The sequence below is a fragment of the Cnephaeus nilssonii genome (genome assembly GCF_951640355.1).
Source record: "Cnephaeus nilssonii genome assembly, chromosome: 1".
NCBI classification, from domain to species: domain Eukaryota; kingdom Metazoa; phylum Chordata; class Mammalia; order Chiroptera; family Vespertilionidae; genus Cnephaeus; species Cnephaeus nilssonii.
Genome location: NC_137072.1, coordinates 30,287,437 through 30,305,001, shown reverse-complemented (window position 1 = coordinate 30,305,001; position 17,565 = coordinate 30,287,437). Strand labels below are relative to the sequence as shown.

Sequence of the window (17,565 nt, the reverse complement as noted above, 5' to 3'; positions counted from 1 at the left end):
TATTAGTGTAAGAGGTGAGGTAGGGCTCATAGTTCACTTTTCTCATACTGATATTTAGTTGTTCTAGCACCATTTGTTGGAAAGATTTCTTTTTCCAGTTGTCTTGGTGCCTTTGCAGAAAATCATTTGACCATATATGTGTCTTTTGTTCCAGTTATCTATTTAATTTTCCTATGCCATTACCACACTGTCCTGAATATTATAGTTTTACAGTAAGTCTTGAAATCAGGTAATGCAAGTCCTCATCTTTGTTCTTTTTCAAAATGTTTTGGCTATTTGAGGTCTTTTGTATTTCCATATATATTTTAGGACAGGTTGTCAATTTCTAGAAAAAGTGCTTGCTGGGATTTTGATCAGGATGAATTAAATCTGTAGATCAGGAGGGTAGTAAAGAATAAAGGGGCTAAATACATGGTGACGGGAGATGACTTGACTTTGGGTGGTCACACATGCAATACACAGATTATGTATCATAGAAATGTACACTTAAAACCTATATGATGTTACTAACTAGTGTCATCCCAATTTTAATAAAAAATCTGTAGATCAATTTGGGGGAGAATTATCTTAATAATACTGAGTTTTCCAATGAATGAATTTGCTCTCTTCATATATTTAGGTTTTCTTTGTCTCAGAAATGTCTTGTAACTTTCATTGTAGAGACCTAGCATTTTTTTTGTTCAAATTTAGTCATAAGTGTGGTTATTTTGATGTTGCTGTTAGTGAAAGTTTATTTTCAGTTGTTTGTAGCTAATATATAGAAATATAATTGATTTATGTATACTGACATATCTAGTTTTATACATTTCTTAGGATTTTCCTTATACACAGTTGTCTCATCTTTGAACAGAGATTAGCTTCTTCTCTTACAACCTTTGTGTTCCTCCTTTTCTCCCCCTGCCTTTATGCATTGGCTAGAACTAATAGAAAAATGATGAATAGAAGTTGTGAGAATGGATACCCTTGCTTTGTTCCAAGTCTTAAGGGGAATGTTTTCAGTATTTTATTATTAAATATGTTTTTTTTTCTAGATTAAAAATTTTTGTATTTGTATCTTGCTGAGAGTTTTTATTATGAAGGGGTATTGACATTGAGTTAATAATGCAGAGTAGGAGGAAGTGAGGTGGGAGAGAGAGAAACTTTGATGTGAGAGAGACATTAAGAGAGAGAAACTTTGATGTGAGACAGAGACATATTGATGGGTTGCTTCCCCAATGCAACCCAACCAGAGCCGGGGATCGAACCTGCAACCCAGTTTTGGATTACCCTTGATCGGAAATTGAACCCATGACCTTTCAGTGCTTGGGCTGATCGTGTAACCACTGAGCAACACTGGTCAGGGGTATCCTTTTAATTTTTAAAATTTAGTTTGTGTGTGTGAATGAATTTGTGTATGTTAGCTGTCACTACTAGTTTGTGTATATATAGTGTTTTTTTTTTCTTTTAGCTATTTTCAAAAATTCCTTTAGCTTTTGGCACTTTCACTAGGATTTGTCTAGGTGTGGTTTTGCTTTGCATTTGTTAAAATGCTTGAACGTGTTAAGTTCATTTTTTTATATCAAATTGGTAATTTTTAAATCACTATCCTCTTCAGATATTTCATCCCATATTCTTTTCTCCCGAGACACCAATTATTTGTACATTAGATGCTTGGTGTTATTCCATAGGTCATTGAGGCCCTGCTCACTTTAAAAAACATTTTTATATGTTGATTTTTATTTTTTAAAATATATTTTTATTGATTTCAGAGGAGGGAGGGATAGAAACATCAGTGATAGAGAATCATTGATTGGCTGCCTACTGTACGCCCCCTGCTGGAGATGGAGCCCTCAACCTGGGCATGTGCCCTGACTGGGAATTGAACCTTGACCTCCTGGTTCGTAGGTCGACGCTCAACCACTGAGCCATGCTGACTGGGCTGTACTGATTTTTAGAGAGAGAGAGAGAGAGAGAGAGAGAGAGAGAGAGAGAGAGAGAGAGAGAGAGAGAAACATCAATTTGTTCCAGCCATTATGCATTCATTGGTTGATTCTTGTATATGCCTACACTGGGGATCGAACAACCTTGGCCTATCAAGAGGATGCTCCAGTCAACTGAGCTACTTGGCCAGCACTGCTCATTTTTTTGTCTATTTTTTCCCTCTCCTTACTTCATTGGATAACGCCTGTTCATTTGTCTTCAAGTTCACTGACTCTTGTTTCTCTTATTTCCAATAGGCTGGTAATCCCATTCAATGAGTTTTAATTTTTTTTCAACATTGTATTTTGTAGATCTAGAATTTCTATTTTCAGATGTAATTTATCTTGTGAGATTCTGTGTAACTCATTTTGACTCTCCTAAATATATTTATAACATTCTTGAACATGTATCCTTGAACAAGGATGTTTGCAAATTTTCTTTTTTTTTTTTGTTTTGTTAATCCTCACCTGAGGATATTTTTTTCAATTTATTTTTAGAGAGAATGAGAGGGAGGGAAGGGGGAGAGTGAGAGACAGAGAAACATTGAAGTGAAAGAGGTTGCCTCCCACACATCCCAAATTGTGAACCTGCAACTCAGGTACATGCCCTTGATGAGGAATTGAACCCACAACCCTTCATGCACTGGCTGACACACTAACCACTGAGCCACCGATCGGATATCCTTGATCATATTTCTAATAGTTGTCTTTAACCTTCCTCATTTTTTTTAACAGTAGTAATATGCGTCAGTTTATGTTGATTGCTTATCCTCTTTGGATCACCTTTTTTTTATGTCTTGTAATTTTTATTGTATACTGGACATATATGCTGGAGTCTTTCTCTGAAGAGTATTAATTTTCAAATAGGCAGATAAATTCACTTTGAATTTTGGAGGTTTGATTTTATGCCTTTTTAAAGGGGATCTTTTGTTCTTGGCTGACTTATTAGTCTTGGTACAGTAGGTGTGGTCCTAGGCTTTTCTTGGGAAGCCCAGGGTGTCTGCCAAGCTCCTAATTTAATAAGGCAGTTTCAAACTTAAGACTCGTTTGTCCTTATGACCCACAGCTGTAATCTCTGCTCAAGTCTTTTTGCTTTTCAGCTGCTTTTTTGCTGGCTTGCTTGGAGTCTTCCTCATGCAAGTACTTCTGGAGTTAGTTAAGGATGGAAGAGATTTTAGAGATTTGGCGCTGCTGTTTGTAGGATTCTCCCCTCCTCCAAGCCCCCAATTTTCATCTCCATTAACAACCCCAAATTCTATCCTATGTCATCTTAAGACAATAAGACCACAGGCTTTTTGCTTCTGTTATAGCTATTCCTTGTTATAAGGCCTGGGGAGTTCTCTCCCGCAGGGGAAGATTCATCCATATAAACTACATAAAGATTTCATCCAGTTGCCTCTTTTCAAGTTTTTCCCCCAGTTTCTGCCTGCGTTTAGTCACTGTCCAATGACTCTTGATAGTTTTATTTATATGCAAGAGGATTAGACACATTTAAGCTATTCTTTCATTATTGGTCCATTTTTTTCTTGATATTCATTACTGAATATGATACATCTTTACATGGTTTTCATTATTTTTTATAATTGATGCTTTAATGACTTTTAAACTAATGCCTTTTGGAAGAAAATTGAGCATATATATATATTTCTTATAATTCTTTAAGATCTAAGAAAGTAGACTTTAGTAGTTGAAACAATTATAAATTACCAATTGTAATTTAAAAAATTTTCTAGGCTAAGTGCTATTTATGGAGGTACCTACATGCTGAATAAACCAATTGAAGAAATAATTGTGCAAAATGGAAAAGTGATTGGTGTTAAATCTGAAGGAGAGGTAAAGTAGCATTTACAATTAAAATATACTGTGTTCTTGTGAAGAAAACATTATCTAATAAGTACTTAAATTTGGTATGGACACTGATGCTAGATTTCAGACTACACGGATATCTGATTTCTTATAATAAACTGGTATTCATTATTATTAAGGACTAGTTACTGAGTCTGTGCTTTAAGAAAATAGATCAATACTTTGTTGTGTTGATTGTTGCTTCTTCTTGAGACTATAAAATATGCATTATGGATGAGTGCTAAGTGGTATATACTGTGGGTTGATGCCTGTCTCAAATTTATTTAAATTTAGCTTTGTTAGTAACTCTTATATTTGTTGAAATTGGGCTTATTAGGCAATACTATATTGTTATTATCCTATCTAATAAGAGTAATATGCAAATTGACTGAACCTCTGCCACACCCAAAGCCATGCCCACAAACCACGCCCACCAGCCAATCAGGAGTGAATATGCAAATAAACCCAACCAAGATGGCTGAGGCCACGGAGAGCAGGAGGGAGGCTTGGGTTTCCCCGGCGATGGAGGAAGCCAAGCTTTCTGCCTGCCCTTGCCGGCCCAGGCCTCTGCTTAAGGCTACAAAGTTTCAATTATAGAAGGTAAATAAATCCAAACAGAAATGGCGGCAGCCACGGAGCTGGAAAGAGGAGGAGGCTAGGGTTGCCCCCGGCGATGGAGGAAGCCAAGCTTCTGAAGCCCTGGCCTGCCTTCGCCTCCGCTCCAGGCTACAAAGTTTCAATTATAGAAGATACATAAATCCCAACAGAAATGGCTGCCTCCACAGAGCAAGCAGAAGGCTTGGCTCTGCTCCAGGCTACAAAGTTTCAATTGTAGAAGATAAAAAAACCCCAGATACCAGGACCTCCGATTGGGTCGCTGGGGGGCGTGGCTGGCCTGCAAACCACCACAGGCACCTCGCCCAGGCCGCCCCACACCCCAAGGGAACCCCAACCCTGACCCGGGACACCCTTCAGGGCAAACCAGCTGGCCCCCACCCATGCACCAGGCCTCTATCATATCTAATAAAAGAGTAATATGCAGATTGACCATCACTCCAACACACAAGATGGCTGCCCCCATGTGGTCAAAGATCCTGCCCCCATGTGGACACAAGATGGCCATCACAAGATGGCCATCAGGGGAGGGCAGTTGGGAGGGACCAGGCCTGCAAGGGATGGCAGTTGTGGGCGATCAGGCCTGCAGGGGAGGGCAGTTGTGGGGGGACCCAGGCCTGCAAGGGAGGGCAGTTAGTGGTGACCAGGACTGCAGGGGAGGGCAGTTAGGGGCAAATAGGCTGGCAGGGGAGCAGTTAGGCATCAATCAGGCTGGCAGGGGAGTGGTTAGGGGGTGATCAGGCTGGCAGGTAGAAGCGGTTAGGGGCAATCAGGAAGGCAGGCAGGCAAGCAGTTGGGAGCCAGCAGTCCTGGATTGTGAGATGGCAGTTGGACATCCCCAAGGGTTCCCAGATTGGAGAGGGTGCAGGCTGGGCTGAGGGACACTCCCCCCCCCCCCCCCCATGCACGAATTTCGTGCACTGGGCCTCTGCCAAGCGACCAGAAAGACGGAATGACTGGTTATGACGCACACTGCAGTGGCCGGCCGGACCCAACCGTGCACGGATTTGTGCACCAGGCCTCTAGTAATTTAATAAATTGTTAAATATTAACAATGTTTATATATATATATCTATATCTATATATATATTTTTATTCATTTCAGAGAGGAAGTAAGTGGGAGAGAAGAGATAGAAACATCAATGATGAGAATCATCGATCAGCTGCCTCCAGCACGCCCATACTGGGGATTGAGCCTGCAACCCGGGCATGTGCCCTGACAGGGTATTGAACCGTGACCTCCTGGTTCATAGGTTGATGCTCAGCCACTGAGCCATGCCGGCCTGGCATCAATGTTGTTAACTTTTAATTTGGGGCTCATTTGTGGAGCTTTGGGTAGTGTCTAAAATTTGAATTGAATATAAATCATAGTTAATTAAAAGAAAATACATGTTTTTATTGATTTCAGAGAGGGAGAGATAGAAACATCAATGGAGAGAGAATCATTGATCGGCTTGCCTCCTGCATGCCCCCTACAGGGATAGAGCCCGCAACCTGGGAATTGAACTGTGACCTCCTCGTTCATTGGTTGATGCTCAACCACTTGAGCCACACCTGCCGGGCCATAGAATCTTGTTGAAGGGCATATTCTGATTCAGTAAATGTTCAGAGGTGGGGCTACATTTTCTTCCAGGCTCTCAGGCAAGGCAGATGCTATTGGTCTGCAAACCAGATTATTCCACTTCCATGAACTATCACCTCTTACAAATAGAAATGCTCAAAAAGGAAACTCAGAAACTAAGTTATAAAGAATACACACACACACATTTTCTTTTTTATTGGTTTCAGAGAGGAAGGGAAAGGGATAAAGGGATAGAGAGAGAGAAACATCAGTGATGAGAGAGAATCATTGACTGGCTGCCTCCTGCATGCCCCACATTGGGGATGGAGCCTGCAACCGAGGCATGTGCCCTGACCAGGAATTGAACTGGCAACCTCTTGGTTCCTGGGTCGGCGCTGAACCACTGAGCCATGCTGGATGGGCACAAAGAATATTTTGGTATTCCATGGGTTAAGACCATATAAGGAACACTCAATAGTTGGCCATCTGAACTTTTACTGTTGCAGATCTTTTGTTAACTACCTTATGCCTTTTCAGCATAATAGGTGTTTGGGAAATTTGGTTAATGTTTTTATTTGCTATCTAAAAGTCCATTTTAAATCTTCATGTGAGGGTATGTTTTTATTGGTTTTAGAGAGGGGCGGGGGGGGGGGGCATTGATTGTTGCCTCCCATATATGTGCCCCAACTGGGATTAAACCTTTAGCCTTTTAGTTTACGGGATGATGCTCCAACCAACTGAGCCACCCAGCCAGGGTTCAAAATCCTTTTTATTGCAGCCCGCCCCCACCCCCCCCCAATTCTTCTTTGCTTCACACAGCTGGTGCTACTTAGGAAATTTCAAGGCTTTGATATACAAGGGAAGTAGACTGTAATATATATCTTGCAACTTAAGTTTTACTTAAAAAGCCTAGTGTTAAAATGGTATTTTGGTCTGTTTGTAATGCTAGTACTGTTTATGGAACATTTTACTAAAGAGTCTTTACTTGGTACTTCTCATATAATGACAACCCCTAATTACACTGTTTCATTTTATCCTAACAACCACCCTTTTAGATTGAAAAAGCCAGAATATGAACACTGATCTGCCTAGATCTAAAACTTCTGTACACTGCAACAGGTTTCCTAATATTTGAATAGGGTTTAGAATTAATGAATCTGTTCCAGGAAAATTTGTAGAGATTGTTGGCAGAGCTAGTTTTAATAGTTATCTTATAGTTCAATAAGTTTCTGCAGTTAATGTGAGAACAGTAAGAGATTATATTCAAGAGTCAATGGCATCACTATACTGTCTAAAAACACCATGGACACCAAATATTATAACATCTTTAAATGTTTTGTTACAGATTGCTCGTTGTAAGCAGCTCATCTGTGACCCCAGCTATGTAAAAGATCGGGTAGAAAAAGTGGGTCAGGTGATCCGTGTTATCTGTATCCTCAGTCACCCCATCAAGAACACCAATGATGCCAACTCCTGCCAGATCATTATTCCGCAGAACCAGGTCAATCGGAAGTCAGGTAAGTTTTGGAGATCAGCAGATGTTTGTAGAATTTTGGTAGACAAAATTTACTTTGTATTTTATCCAATTTTATTTGCTCTATTAGAGTGAAAAAGCCTTAGTTTGTTTTTTTTTTTAACACATAGGAAACAACATATGATGGATCCCTTTTAGTTGAGATCCTAAATCATCACATTAAATGGTCAAATTAAATTTAAATTAAATTAGCCTAGGAGTCCTGCCTCAGGTTTGCATCTACTGGTTTGGACCTTCGATTCCTCATCTGTGGAATTCAGAGGCTGAACTAAGATGATCAGTTCAGTTTCTCCAGTTCCAACATTATGTGCCTGTAAAGGTTTAGCTTATTAGTGACGCCACTATTTTGAGATGATGATAGTGGTGCTTTTATGTCATTATTTGTAAACTTATTACTTATATCTAATTTTAACAGTATGCTAGCATACAACTTAAATTTCTCTAAGATCAGGATTTCTAAAATAGTAATTTCTGATTTATTTGCTTTAACCAGCCGTTTTCATCTACTACCTATTCCTGAAGTCCTAAATATTTTAACAAAAATTCAACTAAAAAGGGGTTTTTGGCTTTGAAATGAACAATTAAAAGCCATCTGTATTTAATTTTTTTTTTTTTTCTGTATAGGAATCCAAATCACATAAGACTTATTACTAGAACAAAGGGACTTGTACTAAAGTAATCTTTAAAGGGTTTCCATGCAGATTCCTGGGTCGATGAAAGTAACAAAAGGGAGCCCAGTAATTGTTTTCTGTTTTGGAAGTTAATGTAGTTAACTTAGTGTATACAGACAAGTAGACCTATGGAATTATATGAGTTTATTATGCCAACTCAAGAATAGCTTTTGCTGATTTGTAATTTTATATTAAATATGTAAGAAATCAATATAGAAGGTCCCCACTCAACGATAGTTTGACTTAACGATTTATTAAGTTGGTGCAAAAGTGATTATACAACCATTGTTTTTTCTTTTCAGCACCGTATTGAATAAATTTATATACTGAACACTATTACAAAATAGACTGTGTTAGATGATTTTGTCCAATTATGGGCTAATGTAATTCTTCTGAGCACATTTAAGGTGTGCTAAGCTAAGCTATGATGTTTGGGGGGTTAGATGTATTAAATGCATTTCGACTTCCGGTATTTAGGATGGGCTTATCAGGATGTAACCCCTCTGTTAGTTGAGGAGCATATGTACTTAACGAAACCTTTCTTAGCCATTCAGAACCTTTTGCAATGCAAGGTTCAGAGAGGCAGAAGACCCCAGAGCAGTTAATATGGTTTGCCAGGTTTCCACAGTTAGCTGTGACAATGCTGGGAAGAGAAATTTCATTTTAACGTCCAGCAGTTCACTGCCACATAAATCCTTGATCTCCAAGAGGCTAAAAAGTTGCTGAATATTTGCATATTCTATGTCTGACCCTGTTTGCCTCCATATACATAGAATTTAAGCTTAGAAGGTACTGACTATTCCAAGTAATTTTAATTCACACCTCGAAATACGGGTGAGACCTGAGTGTTCACACCCGATGCCCACGTTTTACAAACCTTGGCAGTGAGATGGCATTACTTGTTTCCAGATATCTATGTCTGCATGATCTCCTCTGCACACAATGTGGCAGCACAAGGGAAGTACATTGCCATAGTCAGTACAACTGTGGAGACCAAGGAACCCGAGAAAGAAATCAGACCAGCTTTGGAGCTCTTGGAACCAATTGAACAGAAGTAAGTGACGTGTTCATTTAAATCAGCTAAAATCCTAGATTAATTTTGGCTCCATGGTGGGGCAAACCCAATGAGAAGAAAAAAAGAACCATCATCTCCACCAATCTCATCCTTTGGGTTTTGAATTTCAGGCAAAGCAGTGAATGGGTGTGGGGTCAGCTCACCTGCTCACTTAATTCTTTTTCTCCTTCAGATTCGTTAGCATCAGTGACCTGCTTGTACCAAAAGATTTGGGAACAGAAAGCCAGGTGAGTGTGGTGATCTGAAAAGGGTATTATGTTTTATTGGGAGATTTTCTTAGTTTCAAGTATTTTTAATTTTTATTTTCAGATCTTTATTTCCCGTACATACGATGCTACAACTCACTTTGAGACAACCTGTGATGACATTAAAGACATCTATAAGAGGATGACAGGATCAGAGTTTGACTTTGAGGAAATGAAGCGCAAGAAAAATGACATCTATGGGGAAGACTAACAGCAGTACATGTTACCATCTAATTAGGACAGACTTAAAATTTGGCAAATAATGCATATTGTATGAAATCAATATTGTAAGGCCTGCTTTTATAATCCAAACCGAGAGATTGCAGAGCACTGCACCAGTAAATATTCCTCCCCTCTCTAATATCATGTATTAACTTGTATTCATGGAGTGGCTGTTCAGAATTGGCAGGTGACCATATTCTGTACTGTTTAACCAATGCTGGCTTTTTTTTCTAGTAAAGGATAAGTTGTAAAAAAAACATTGTGATACTGACACAAAGATCTTGATACAGTATTTGTATCTTTTAATCAGTGTAGCCTTTACAGTTATGTGCTTCTGCTGCTCAAGAGCTGGACCAGTACAATTTGCGTGCCATCTGTCCTCAATATTAAGCAGATTTGAAATCAAATATTTCATAATTTGGGAAAGCGTACTGAAGTTTTCACTATAGATTTACATTTTGGTCCTGTCAAGTATTATGATAGTGTCCACGTAGCCTCACCACAGGTTTGGTTTACGTGGGCTTAAAATTCTAACTGAACTCCAGACTTCAAGAGTCATTTTGGGGGAAGCCTGTGTGGTGTTTTAATCTAATTGATGAGCGCAAAGGAGATAGAAACCTATCATAAAGCAGGTAAATGTAGAAGCTTCTATCATATCCCAGGTGTGGCCTTTTCACGGACCAAGCTGCAATGCAGTATTGATTTGACAGAGCCTCTCCTTCAATGATGTCTGCCTCAAAATGGCTCCAAATGATTTCTGTACTGCAAAATAAAGCCAGACTCTGGAAACCAAGTCCCTCTCGATTGGTCTGTTTGTTCCCTGATGTTTAAGAGCTGTAAGTATTGTGCTGGCCATGATACAGTTGTTTATTTCCCTCAGTAGAGCTGAAACTGATGCTAGGAGAGATGCTGGAGTGGAAGTGTGCTCAGTTACTAACAGCATGTGAAGATTCAAACTTGGATGGATAGAGAAGCAAGTCTGGCTTCACTGTGAGTAGACCCTAAATTATATTCTTGACTCAGTATAACTGTGAAACTCTTGATAATCTTTTTTTTTTAGTTAATCCTCACCCAAGGTATTTTTCCATTAATTTTTAGAGAGTGGAAGGGAGGGGGAAAGACAGGGAGAAACATTGATGGGAGAGAGAGACATTGATTGGTTGCCTCCCGAATTTGCCCTAACCAGGACCAGAGATGGAGTCTGCCACCAAGAAACGTGCCCTTGACTGGAATCGAGGCTAACCACTGAGCAACTGGATAGAGCTTAGATATTCTTTGTAGTGGTTAACAAGTACTCTTTTTGTTCAAATGCAAGTTAATTGCCTTTGATAATTCTGCTTATAGGTAGCATTTGTAAGAGAACAAGGTAATTATCAGATGGATAGGTGCTTTAAAGATTTTTATGTAATTTAAATTGTAATTAGAAATTGTTTTTAACTGGGATCTCCTTTCTCTGATAGCATATACAGTAATAGCTACCGGACGAATGAAGACATCTTAACGGTATTCTTATAAGCTTAATATTGATTCTTATATCTGAAGGACATATGATTAGGACACTTGACTAATCTGTTACAGTAATTAGGATAATAATTTAGATTATTACTCAGATTATTTGATTTACTTTTAGCTCAGCTTCTAAGTCTCACACTACTCGTTTTGGCCAGATAATTCTTTGGCATGGGGGACTGTCATGTGCATTGTATGATGTGTAACAGCAACTCTGATGTCACTCTACCCACTAGATGCCAGGAGCACCTCTCTAGCCTGAGAACCAAAATGTCTTTCAGATGTTATATCCTGGGGGACAAAATCGCCCAAGTTGAGAACCACTGCTTCATGTCAGGGGTGGGGAACCTTTTGTCTGCCAAGGGCCATTTGGATATTCTCAGGCCATACAAAACTATCAACTTAAAAATTAGCCTGCTGTATGGTCAAGCATGCAAAATGTACAAACTGGTTAGTATTAAATAGAAAGCAAAGATATTAGGACTTTATGTCCCAGGCCAACGGAGTCCAAAAATGATGAAGGCACAATTTCTGGAGGAGCTTATAGTCCAGGTTAGACCCATTGTTCTGTGACTTGGTTAAGTGTTAAAATAAAGAAATGGTGTTATGGGACTGATGGCCTTTGGACTGGATGTTGAAAGGCTTTTCAGTAAGGGGAGACGAACATTTGCGGTACAACTTGAAAGATGACTATATTGGACAGATAGCACCTGACAGGTGGTAGTAGTAGGTGCTCAATAAATGTTTCCTTTTCCTTAGTAATTTCAAATCAACTCAGTGTTATGATTCTCTTATTAGAATCTTACCCTTAGGTAAAAGTAAAATGGGTTTCTAAGCAAAAGCTAGTGTCAAATAGTTAAAACTTATAAATAGTGAGACTGGCACTTTTATTCAGGTAAGCAGTATATAAAGTAGATGAGTGACTTTGGAAAGAAGTTTCTGTATAGAGGTCTAATGGCCCCCATAGAAGGGCAAGATGAAAAGTCCTATGAATGCCCTTTTTCTGTAGCTTGCAGCTCAGTGCACATGAACTTGGGAGGGGAAAGCACTGGGCAGGTCTGCTGGGACTAAACTGACAGATCAGGGCCAAAATGATATAAGTGATAGTATTCCTCTGAAACCCAGTTATTCTTACTTAAGTGGCCTAAAAAGTGATACAACTCTCCTGACAAACTCTAATTTTTGCTATGAAGTCCTTTGCAGAAACAATTGCTTTTTTAGTTGTCTTTATTAGAAAAATGAACAAATCAGTTATAAAATCCTTTTGTTCCAAATAGATGCTAAGTGTCTTACAAATGTTTTTTGCTTGGTTTTCAGGTTTAAAGATTTTAATTATTTCTAACATCATAAATAAGTAATTATTCTCAGAGTTGATTTTATAAGTGCACTATTTACAAAATAAGTGGAAAATGACAGTTTATAAATTTGTGCCATTTTGGAAGAAAAGGTTAATTTTATGTAGTGTTTGAGTAACAGCAAATGAAACACTTAGAGATTATAGTTTTTACAAGGGTAGTAAAAACCTTTAAAACAGACTAATATGCATTACTTATGTGTTGCTGACATTTACATGCAAAAACAAAGCTATTGGTTAAAATAGACTAAGTTTTGCTACAACTGAGTAAACATGTTTATAAAATTATTTTTAACTGTAAATTCAATTGATAGCTTTAAATTAAATACTTAATTTAACACTGCAACCCAAAGTGAAATGTGTCATTGTAAATGAAGCCAGATTAAACAAAATGTAAAAAAATGAAAGAAGGAATTTTCCCCCAAGTTGCAGAACATTGATTTGTTTCAATTATGAGAGGGGAAGACTTTTTTAATGTGTCTTAAAGTTTTTCAAATAAAAGGGGAAATACTAATTTGTTGTTGGCATCACTGATGTCTAGGCAAGCTACAGTTGAATAACCTGGTCAAATAAAATTGATAATAATTTCATCTTTAAAACGAAATAACCAACAACTATTTTATAAATAGTATGCTACCTAATGGGAAAATTTCTATGCATTGTAAAGGTTACGTCATCTGTCTTGGTGATCAGGATGAACTGCAGGTGAAAATGCACATCACAGAGAAAATGGGTAATTGGGTTGGTTATTTCATTAGTGGATACTTTAGAATTTCACACCTATATAATCATTTTTAATTTATAGCATGATAACATATAAGGTAAAGAACAGAGTTTTTCAACAACTGGTTCCCTCATAGACACAAATGTCAGTATCTTCCCTCAATTCCAGCTGACATGGGAGAGTTATAGGAAAAGTGTTCTTACCAATAGCTACTCCTAAACGGAGCTGCTACTTTTTGTATATTTTCAATAAAGTTATTTACATCTGTAACAAGGATGCCACTATTTTCAAAGACTTCTCTGGAGACAGGCTTTTCTGTAAAAAGAAAAATATCCCTTTTTGGTAAAAAGTTCATTAATGTACTTTCTAAAGTATTGACATACAATATTATATTAATTCCAGATGTATAACAGTTATTCAACATGTTAATGTACCTTTTTAAAAATAGCAGAACTTTTATGAAACTTCCTATATGGGAAGAAAAAGGAGTCTGGTTCTACAGAAGAAAAAGGTTTGACGCTTGAAGAGTGCTGGGAAACCACTGATAAAATGACTAGAGTCATTCCTTAATTTTAAAATGTTTGATGAAGATTCACATGAAACATTAAAAATAAGCGAGTAAGTATAAAATTAAGTAAGGAGATGATAGAAAGAAACTGTCTGAGGACTATTAAATAGACAGTGCCCCTCACCCAGCCTTTATCAGACTAACAACTGATCTTGGATCTATATCCACATTTATCTTATGGCATCCAGTGACTCCTCTTATAAGGACATTTCTAGAGTTGACCCATTTGGGCATTAACTGATTGATGATATAAAACTGAGGCAGCACTAAGGCTGTGTGCCTTTACCTGTTAGGAAGACAGCAAACCTGGCCTGGATATGCTGAATTTGCAGGTTTAGTAGACATTTTAAATGTTCTGTTTTGGTTGATGACCGAGAGTCACACTGGTGATAATGAAGCAATTCAATGATATTTGCACTCTGGTAGGATTTCAATATTAAGTTCTTCTTATGTGCAATTGAATCCACTCTGGAAAATACATAGAAATGTTAAATTCAGTGTAAGTTTATGTAAGTTTCTTTTTTACTGTATCTTAATTTTGTTGTTTTATTCCAAATCTTCTCTTGCCTTCACTATACTTACATTCCTAGTTTAACTAGTTCCGATAAAACCAACTGAGATTCTTTGTCCCTGTTCTTTGCCACCATACACTTGCCTTCCTAGAAGTCATTGTCTTGATGCATTCTTGTAAACATTACAGGCGCATTATTTTTGCAAATACAGATTAAATGTCACCGGGCAAGCTTCATAAGAATTTCTAGTGGACCTCTTTGGTTCCTAATCTGTAAATTTCTTTAAAACCTCTTCTCTATACTTCAGATTAAAACAATGTAGCAGCTAGATTTTCCTTAGTTTCTCACATTCTTTTAAATCTTCTTACTACCTATCTTTTTTCCTACTCTTTTACAGTAGAGGAAAATGTTTAACTTTTAAACATCTCTACCTCTGCTTCTTGATTCCATCTCTCCAGTCACAGTCTTCTCTATCACATCCTCCCTCCTGTTTGCTGGAGAAAACCAAAATCATATGTATCCCCTCCACGGAAGCCACAAGCACTGTTCACATCACAATGGTGGATTTCCTTCCAGACTTATATATCAATTTACAATTGGCATCATACTGTACTTAAAATACCAACTTTTCTATGTTATATTTCTTATTGTTATAAATAGGAACTCTTTATATGTTTCTATTTACTGTGTTAAGTTTTGTGTGTCATTATTTTGCAAATATTAAAAAATCAGACCTTGGCTGGTATGGCTCAGTGTTAAGAGGGTTGGCTAAGCACTGAAGGGTCTCGGGTTCCATTCCCAGTCAAGTACGTGGGTTGTAGGTTTGATCCCTGACCCTGGTTGAGGCGTGTGCAGGAGGCAACCAATTGATGTCTCTCTCCCACATCGATGTTTCTCTCCTCACAACCCCTTCCCTCCCTTCCATTCTCTCTAAAAATCAGTGGAAAAATTAGCTAACAAAATTAGCCTAGAGATGGAGTTGAGGCTGGTTTTGTAGTTATTGATAACCATCAATGACTATAAACCCCTCTGTGGTTTTTAAAAGCTAGGGTTTTCTTTTGGTTTCAGTTGTAGATACACTCCCCCAAAGTTGAAAGAATCTGATAGGTTTTCTGATGAGCTCTTATTATGCCAGATAAGCACAATTTGAAGAGCGTATTACTGTTCTGGCTTACTCCCTGTGAATGCGTGGTCACAGCCTGGGACCCTGTTAACTCTTGGTTGTCCTCCTGTCCTAGTGCCTCCTAACTATAAGCCTTTTCTGAACTTCTAAGCCATCTTTCAACATCTCATGCACTTCCATAGTTTTGGCTGTTTCATACCGATGTTTGTTTTCCTTTGGAGAAATCACTATGGTTAAACACAGTAACGGGCATTTCAGAGATGAACATCCTGGAGTTAAAGCCTAGCTTCACAACTAACTGACTCCAGGTTTGACCTAAGTCAGGTCTGTCATTGTGTACTCTGTATGATGTTAGGGCGAGATAATCGAAGTAAAACACCGTGCCTGAAACAGTCATTTAACAAATGGCTTGTCAAATCTATTCTTTTCCCAGTCTGTCTCTAGGCTCCAGGCCTTCTTTTCCCAATCTCATTAGAACCTGGAGGCACATCTTTGATATGGAGGAGCTACTCTCAGACCCCAAGTTCCTTTAGCCAAGAAATCAATAAATACTTTTCTTAAAAAAATCCCAGCTGTAGAATGGCAGGCTGGCTCAGTTGGTTGGAGTGTCCCATGCACCAAAGAGGTTTCGGATTTGATTATAACAAGTCAGGGTGCTTACGGGAGGCCATCGATATTTCTCTCTCCCCATTCCTCTCTCTTTGAGGATTAAAAAAAAAATCCCAGCCATATATTTAAAGATTGCCAATTGGCAATCTATTGTTTAAGGGTAAAATTCAATTTTTCCATCCTAGTTATAACTGAGGCAACTTAAAAAGCATTAATGTGGCAAGCCTGTAGTTCAATTTACTTTTTATAGTTCATGGTAGCAGAGTCTGAACTTAACTATAGATATTTTAGGATCCCTATGTCTGACTTCTGTTGGTCTAGAGAGCGCTTTTCACAGTATATGCCTATAAACTTTGGAGTACAACACAAAGCTTTCACTGAATATGCCTTGCTATAAAAACAAAATCCAAAAACCAGTCAACAGATCTAAATACTGTGTTTACTGATGCAGGTGATTTCCATTCCAGTACAAACTTAACCTTGAATAATACCAGTCCAGAGCACATTGAACATTTCAGGGTGAATCACATGGTATTTCCATATCCCCGCGTCAAAGGGAAGGGAAGGGCCCCTGTCCAAGCCCTCACCTGACATCAAGCCCTACCTTACATCTTCCTTTAGCTTCTTATTTTCCCTGTAGTGAAGCAACCATTTCCATCTTCCATTTCCATTTAGTTTCTCCAGGGCTTTCACAATTTCCTTTAGTTGAACTACAGGATAGAATAAGTTGTGTTTTAAGATTTTTGGTTTTCTACTCAAAGCCCAGAATTTATTACTTGTAAAAAAAATAAGACCTGTGTTTGAGTGTATGCCATCATTGCCACTTGTGTGGCTATATAGGATCACATATTACATTTCAAAGATACAGCAACCTGCGGCTCCTCGATTCAGCCCTACCTACTCATACTGCAGTAGGAGAGAGCTCTGTAGAGAAAGAGCACTGCAATTCCTAGCAATTAAAGCTCTGAACGTGTAGAGATCACATAGGAGGTTTAGTTGCAACAGCAAAATCCACATTTCTAAATACAGAATCTACAAATATTTTTCAACTCCAGTTTCCATGCACAATTCATGCTTGTTAAGGTATTATCTTCCTGATCTTCTAATCCAGAAGTTGTATATCCACATTCTGTTCTAATGTGGTATCAGAGCTAGGGCAGGTTGTGATCATACATAAAAGTGTCTGCTCTGTGCTCTGACAATCTCCTAGGTCAACTCAGGGTTAGGGTCATTGACTGCTCATGCAATGGATTAACTACATGTAATTTAAGTAGATCCCCTACCCCCACAGATCCCAATCTCCAATTGACCCTTGAACAACATGGGTTTGAACTGCTCAGATAAAGTATAAGTAGATGCACATAGCTCAAACTCACGCTGTTCAGGGTCAACTATATATGAATGTTCAAGCAGATAATTAACACGACTTTCAGTAACCAT

At 38.3% G+C, this 17,565-nt stretch overlaps 2 protein-coding genes across 7 annotated transcripts in view; one reads left to right on the top strand and one right to left on the bottom strand.

Annotated features, from left to right (window-relative positions):
* The window catches only part of GDI2 (GDP dissociation inhibitor 2), a 50,675-nt gene extending 40,165 nt beyond the window's left edge, over nt 1–10,510 (top strand). Inside the window, exons 7-11 of the mRNA XM_079779503.1 lie at nt 3,692–3,791; nt 7,325–7,496; nt 9,094–9,238; nt 9,432–9,486; nt 9,569–10,510. Of these exons, the coding sequence (XP_079635629.1) occupies nt 3,692–3,791; nt 7,325–7,496; nt 9,094–9,238; nt 9,432–9,486; nt 9,569–9,715 (619 nt within the window). The 3' untranslated portion in view covers nt 9,716–10,510. The remainder of the gene's footprint in view (nt 1–3,691; nt 3,792–7,324; nt 7,497–9,093; nt 9,239–9,431; nt 9,487–9,568) is intronic.
* Nucleotides 10,511–10,710: 200 nt separating this feature from the next.
* TASOR2 (transcription activation suppressor family member 2) overlaps nt 10,711–17,565 on the bottom strand; it is a 93,828-nt gene continuing 86,973 nt past the window's right edge. For all 6 annotated transcript variants that reach the window (XM_079778785.1, XM_079778782.1, XM_079778780.1 and 3 more), the window contains 3 exons: nt 16,730–16,835; nt 14,168–14,349; nt 10,711–13,628 (listed from right to left, as the gene is read on the bottom strand). In XM_079778785.1, coding sequence (XP_079634911.1) covers nt 13,513–13,628; nt 14,168–14,349; nt 16,730–16,835 — 404 coding nt within the window. In that variant the 3' untranslated portion in view covers nt 10,711–13,512. The remainder of the gene's footprint in view (nt 13,629–14,167; nt 14,350–16,729; nt 16,836–17,565) is intronic.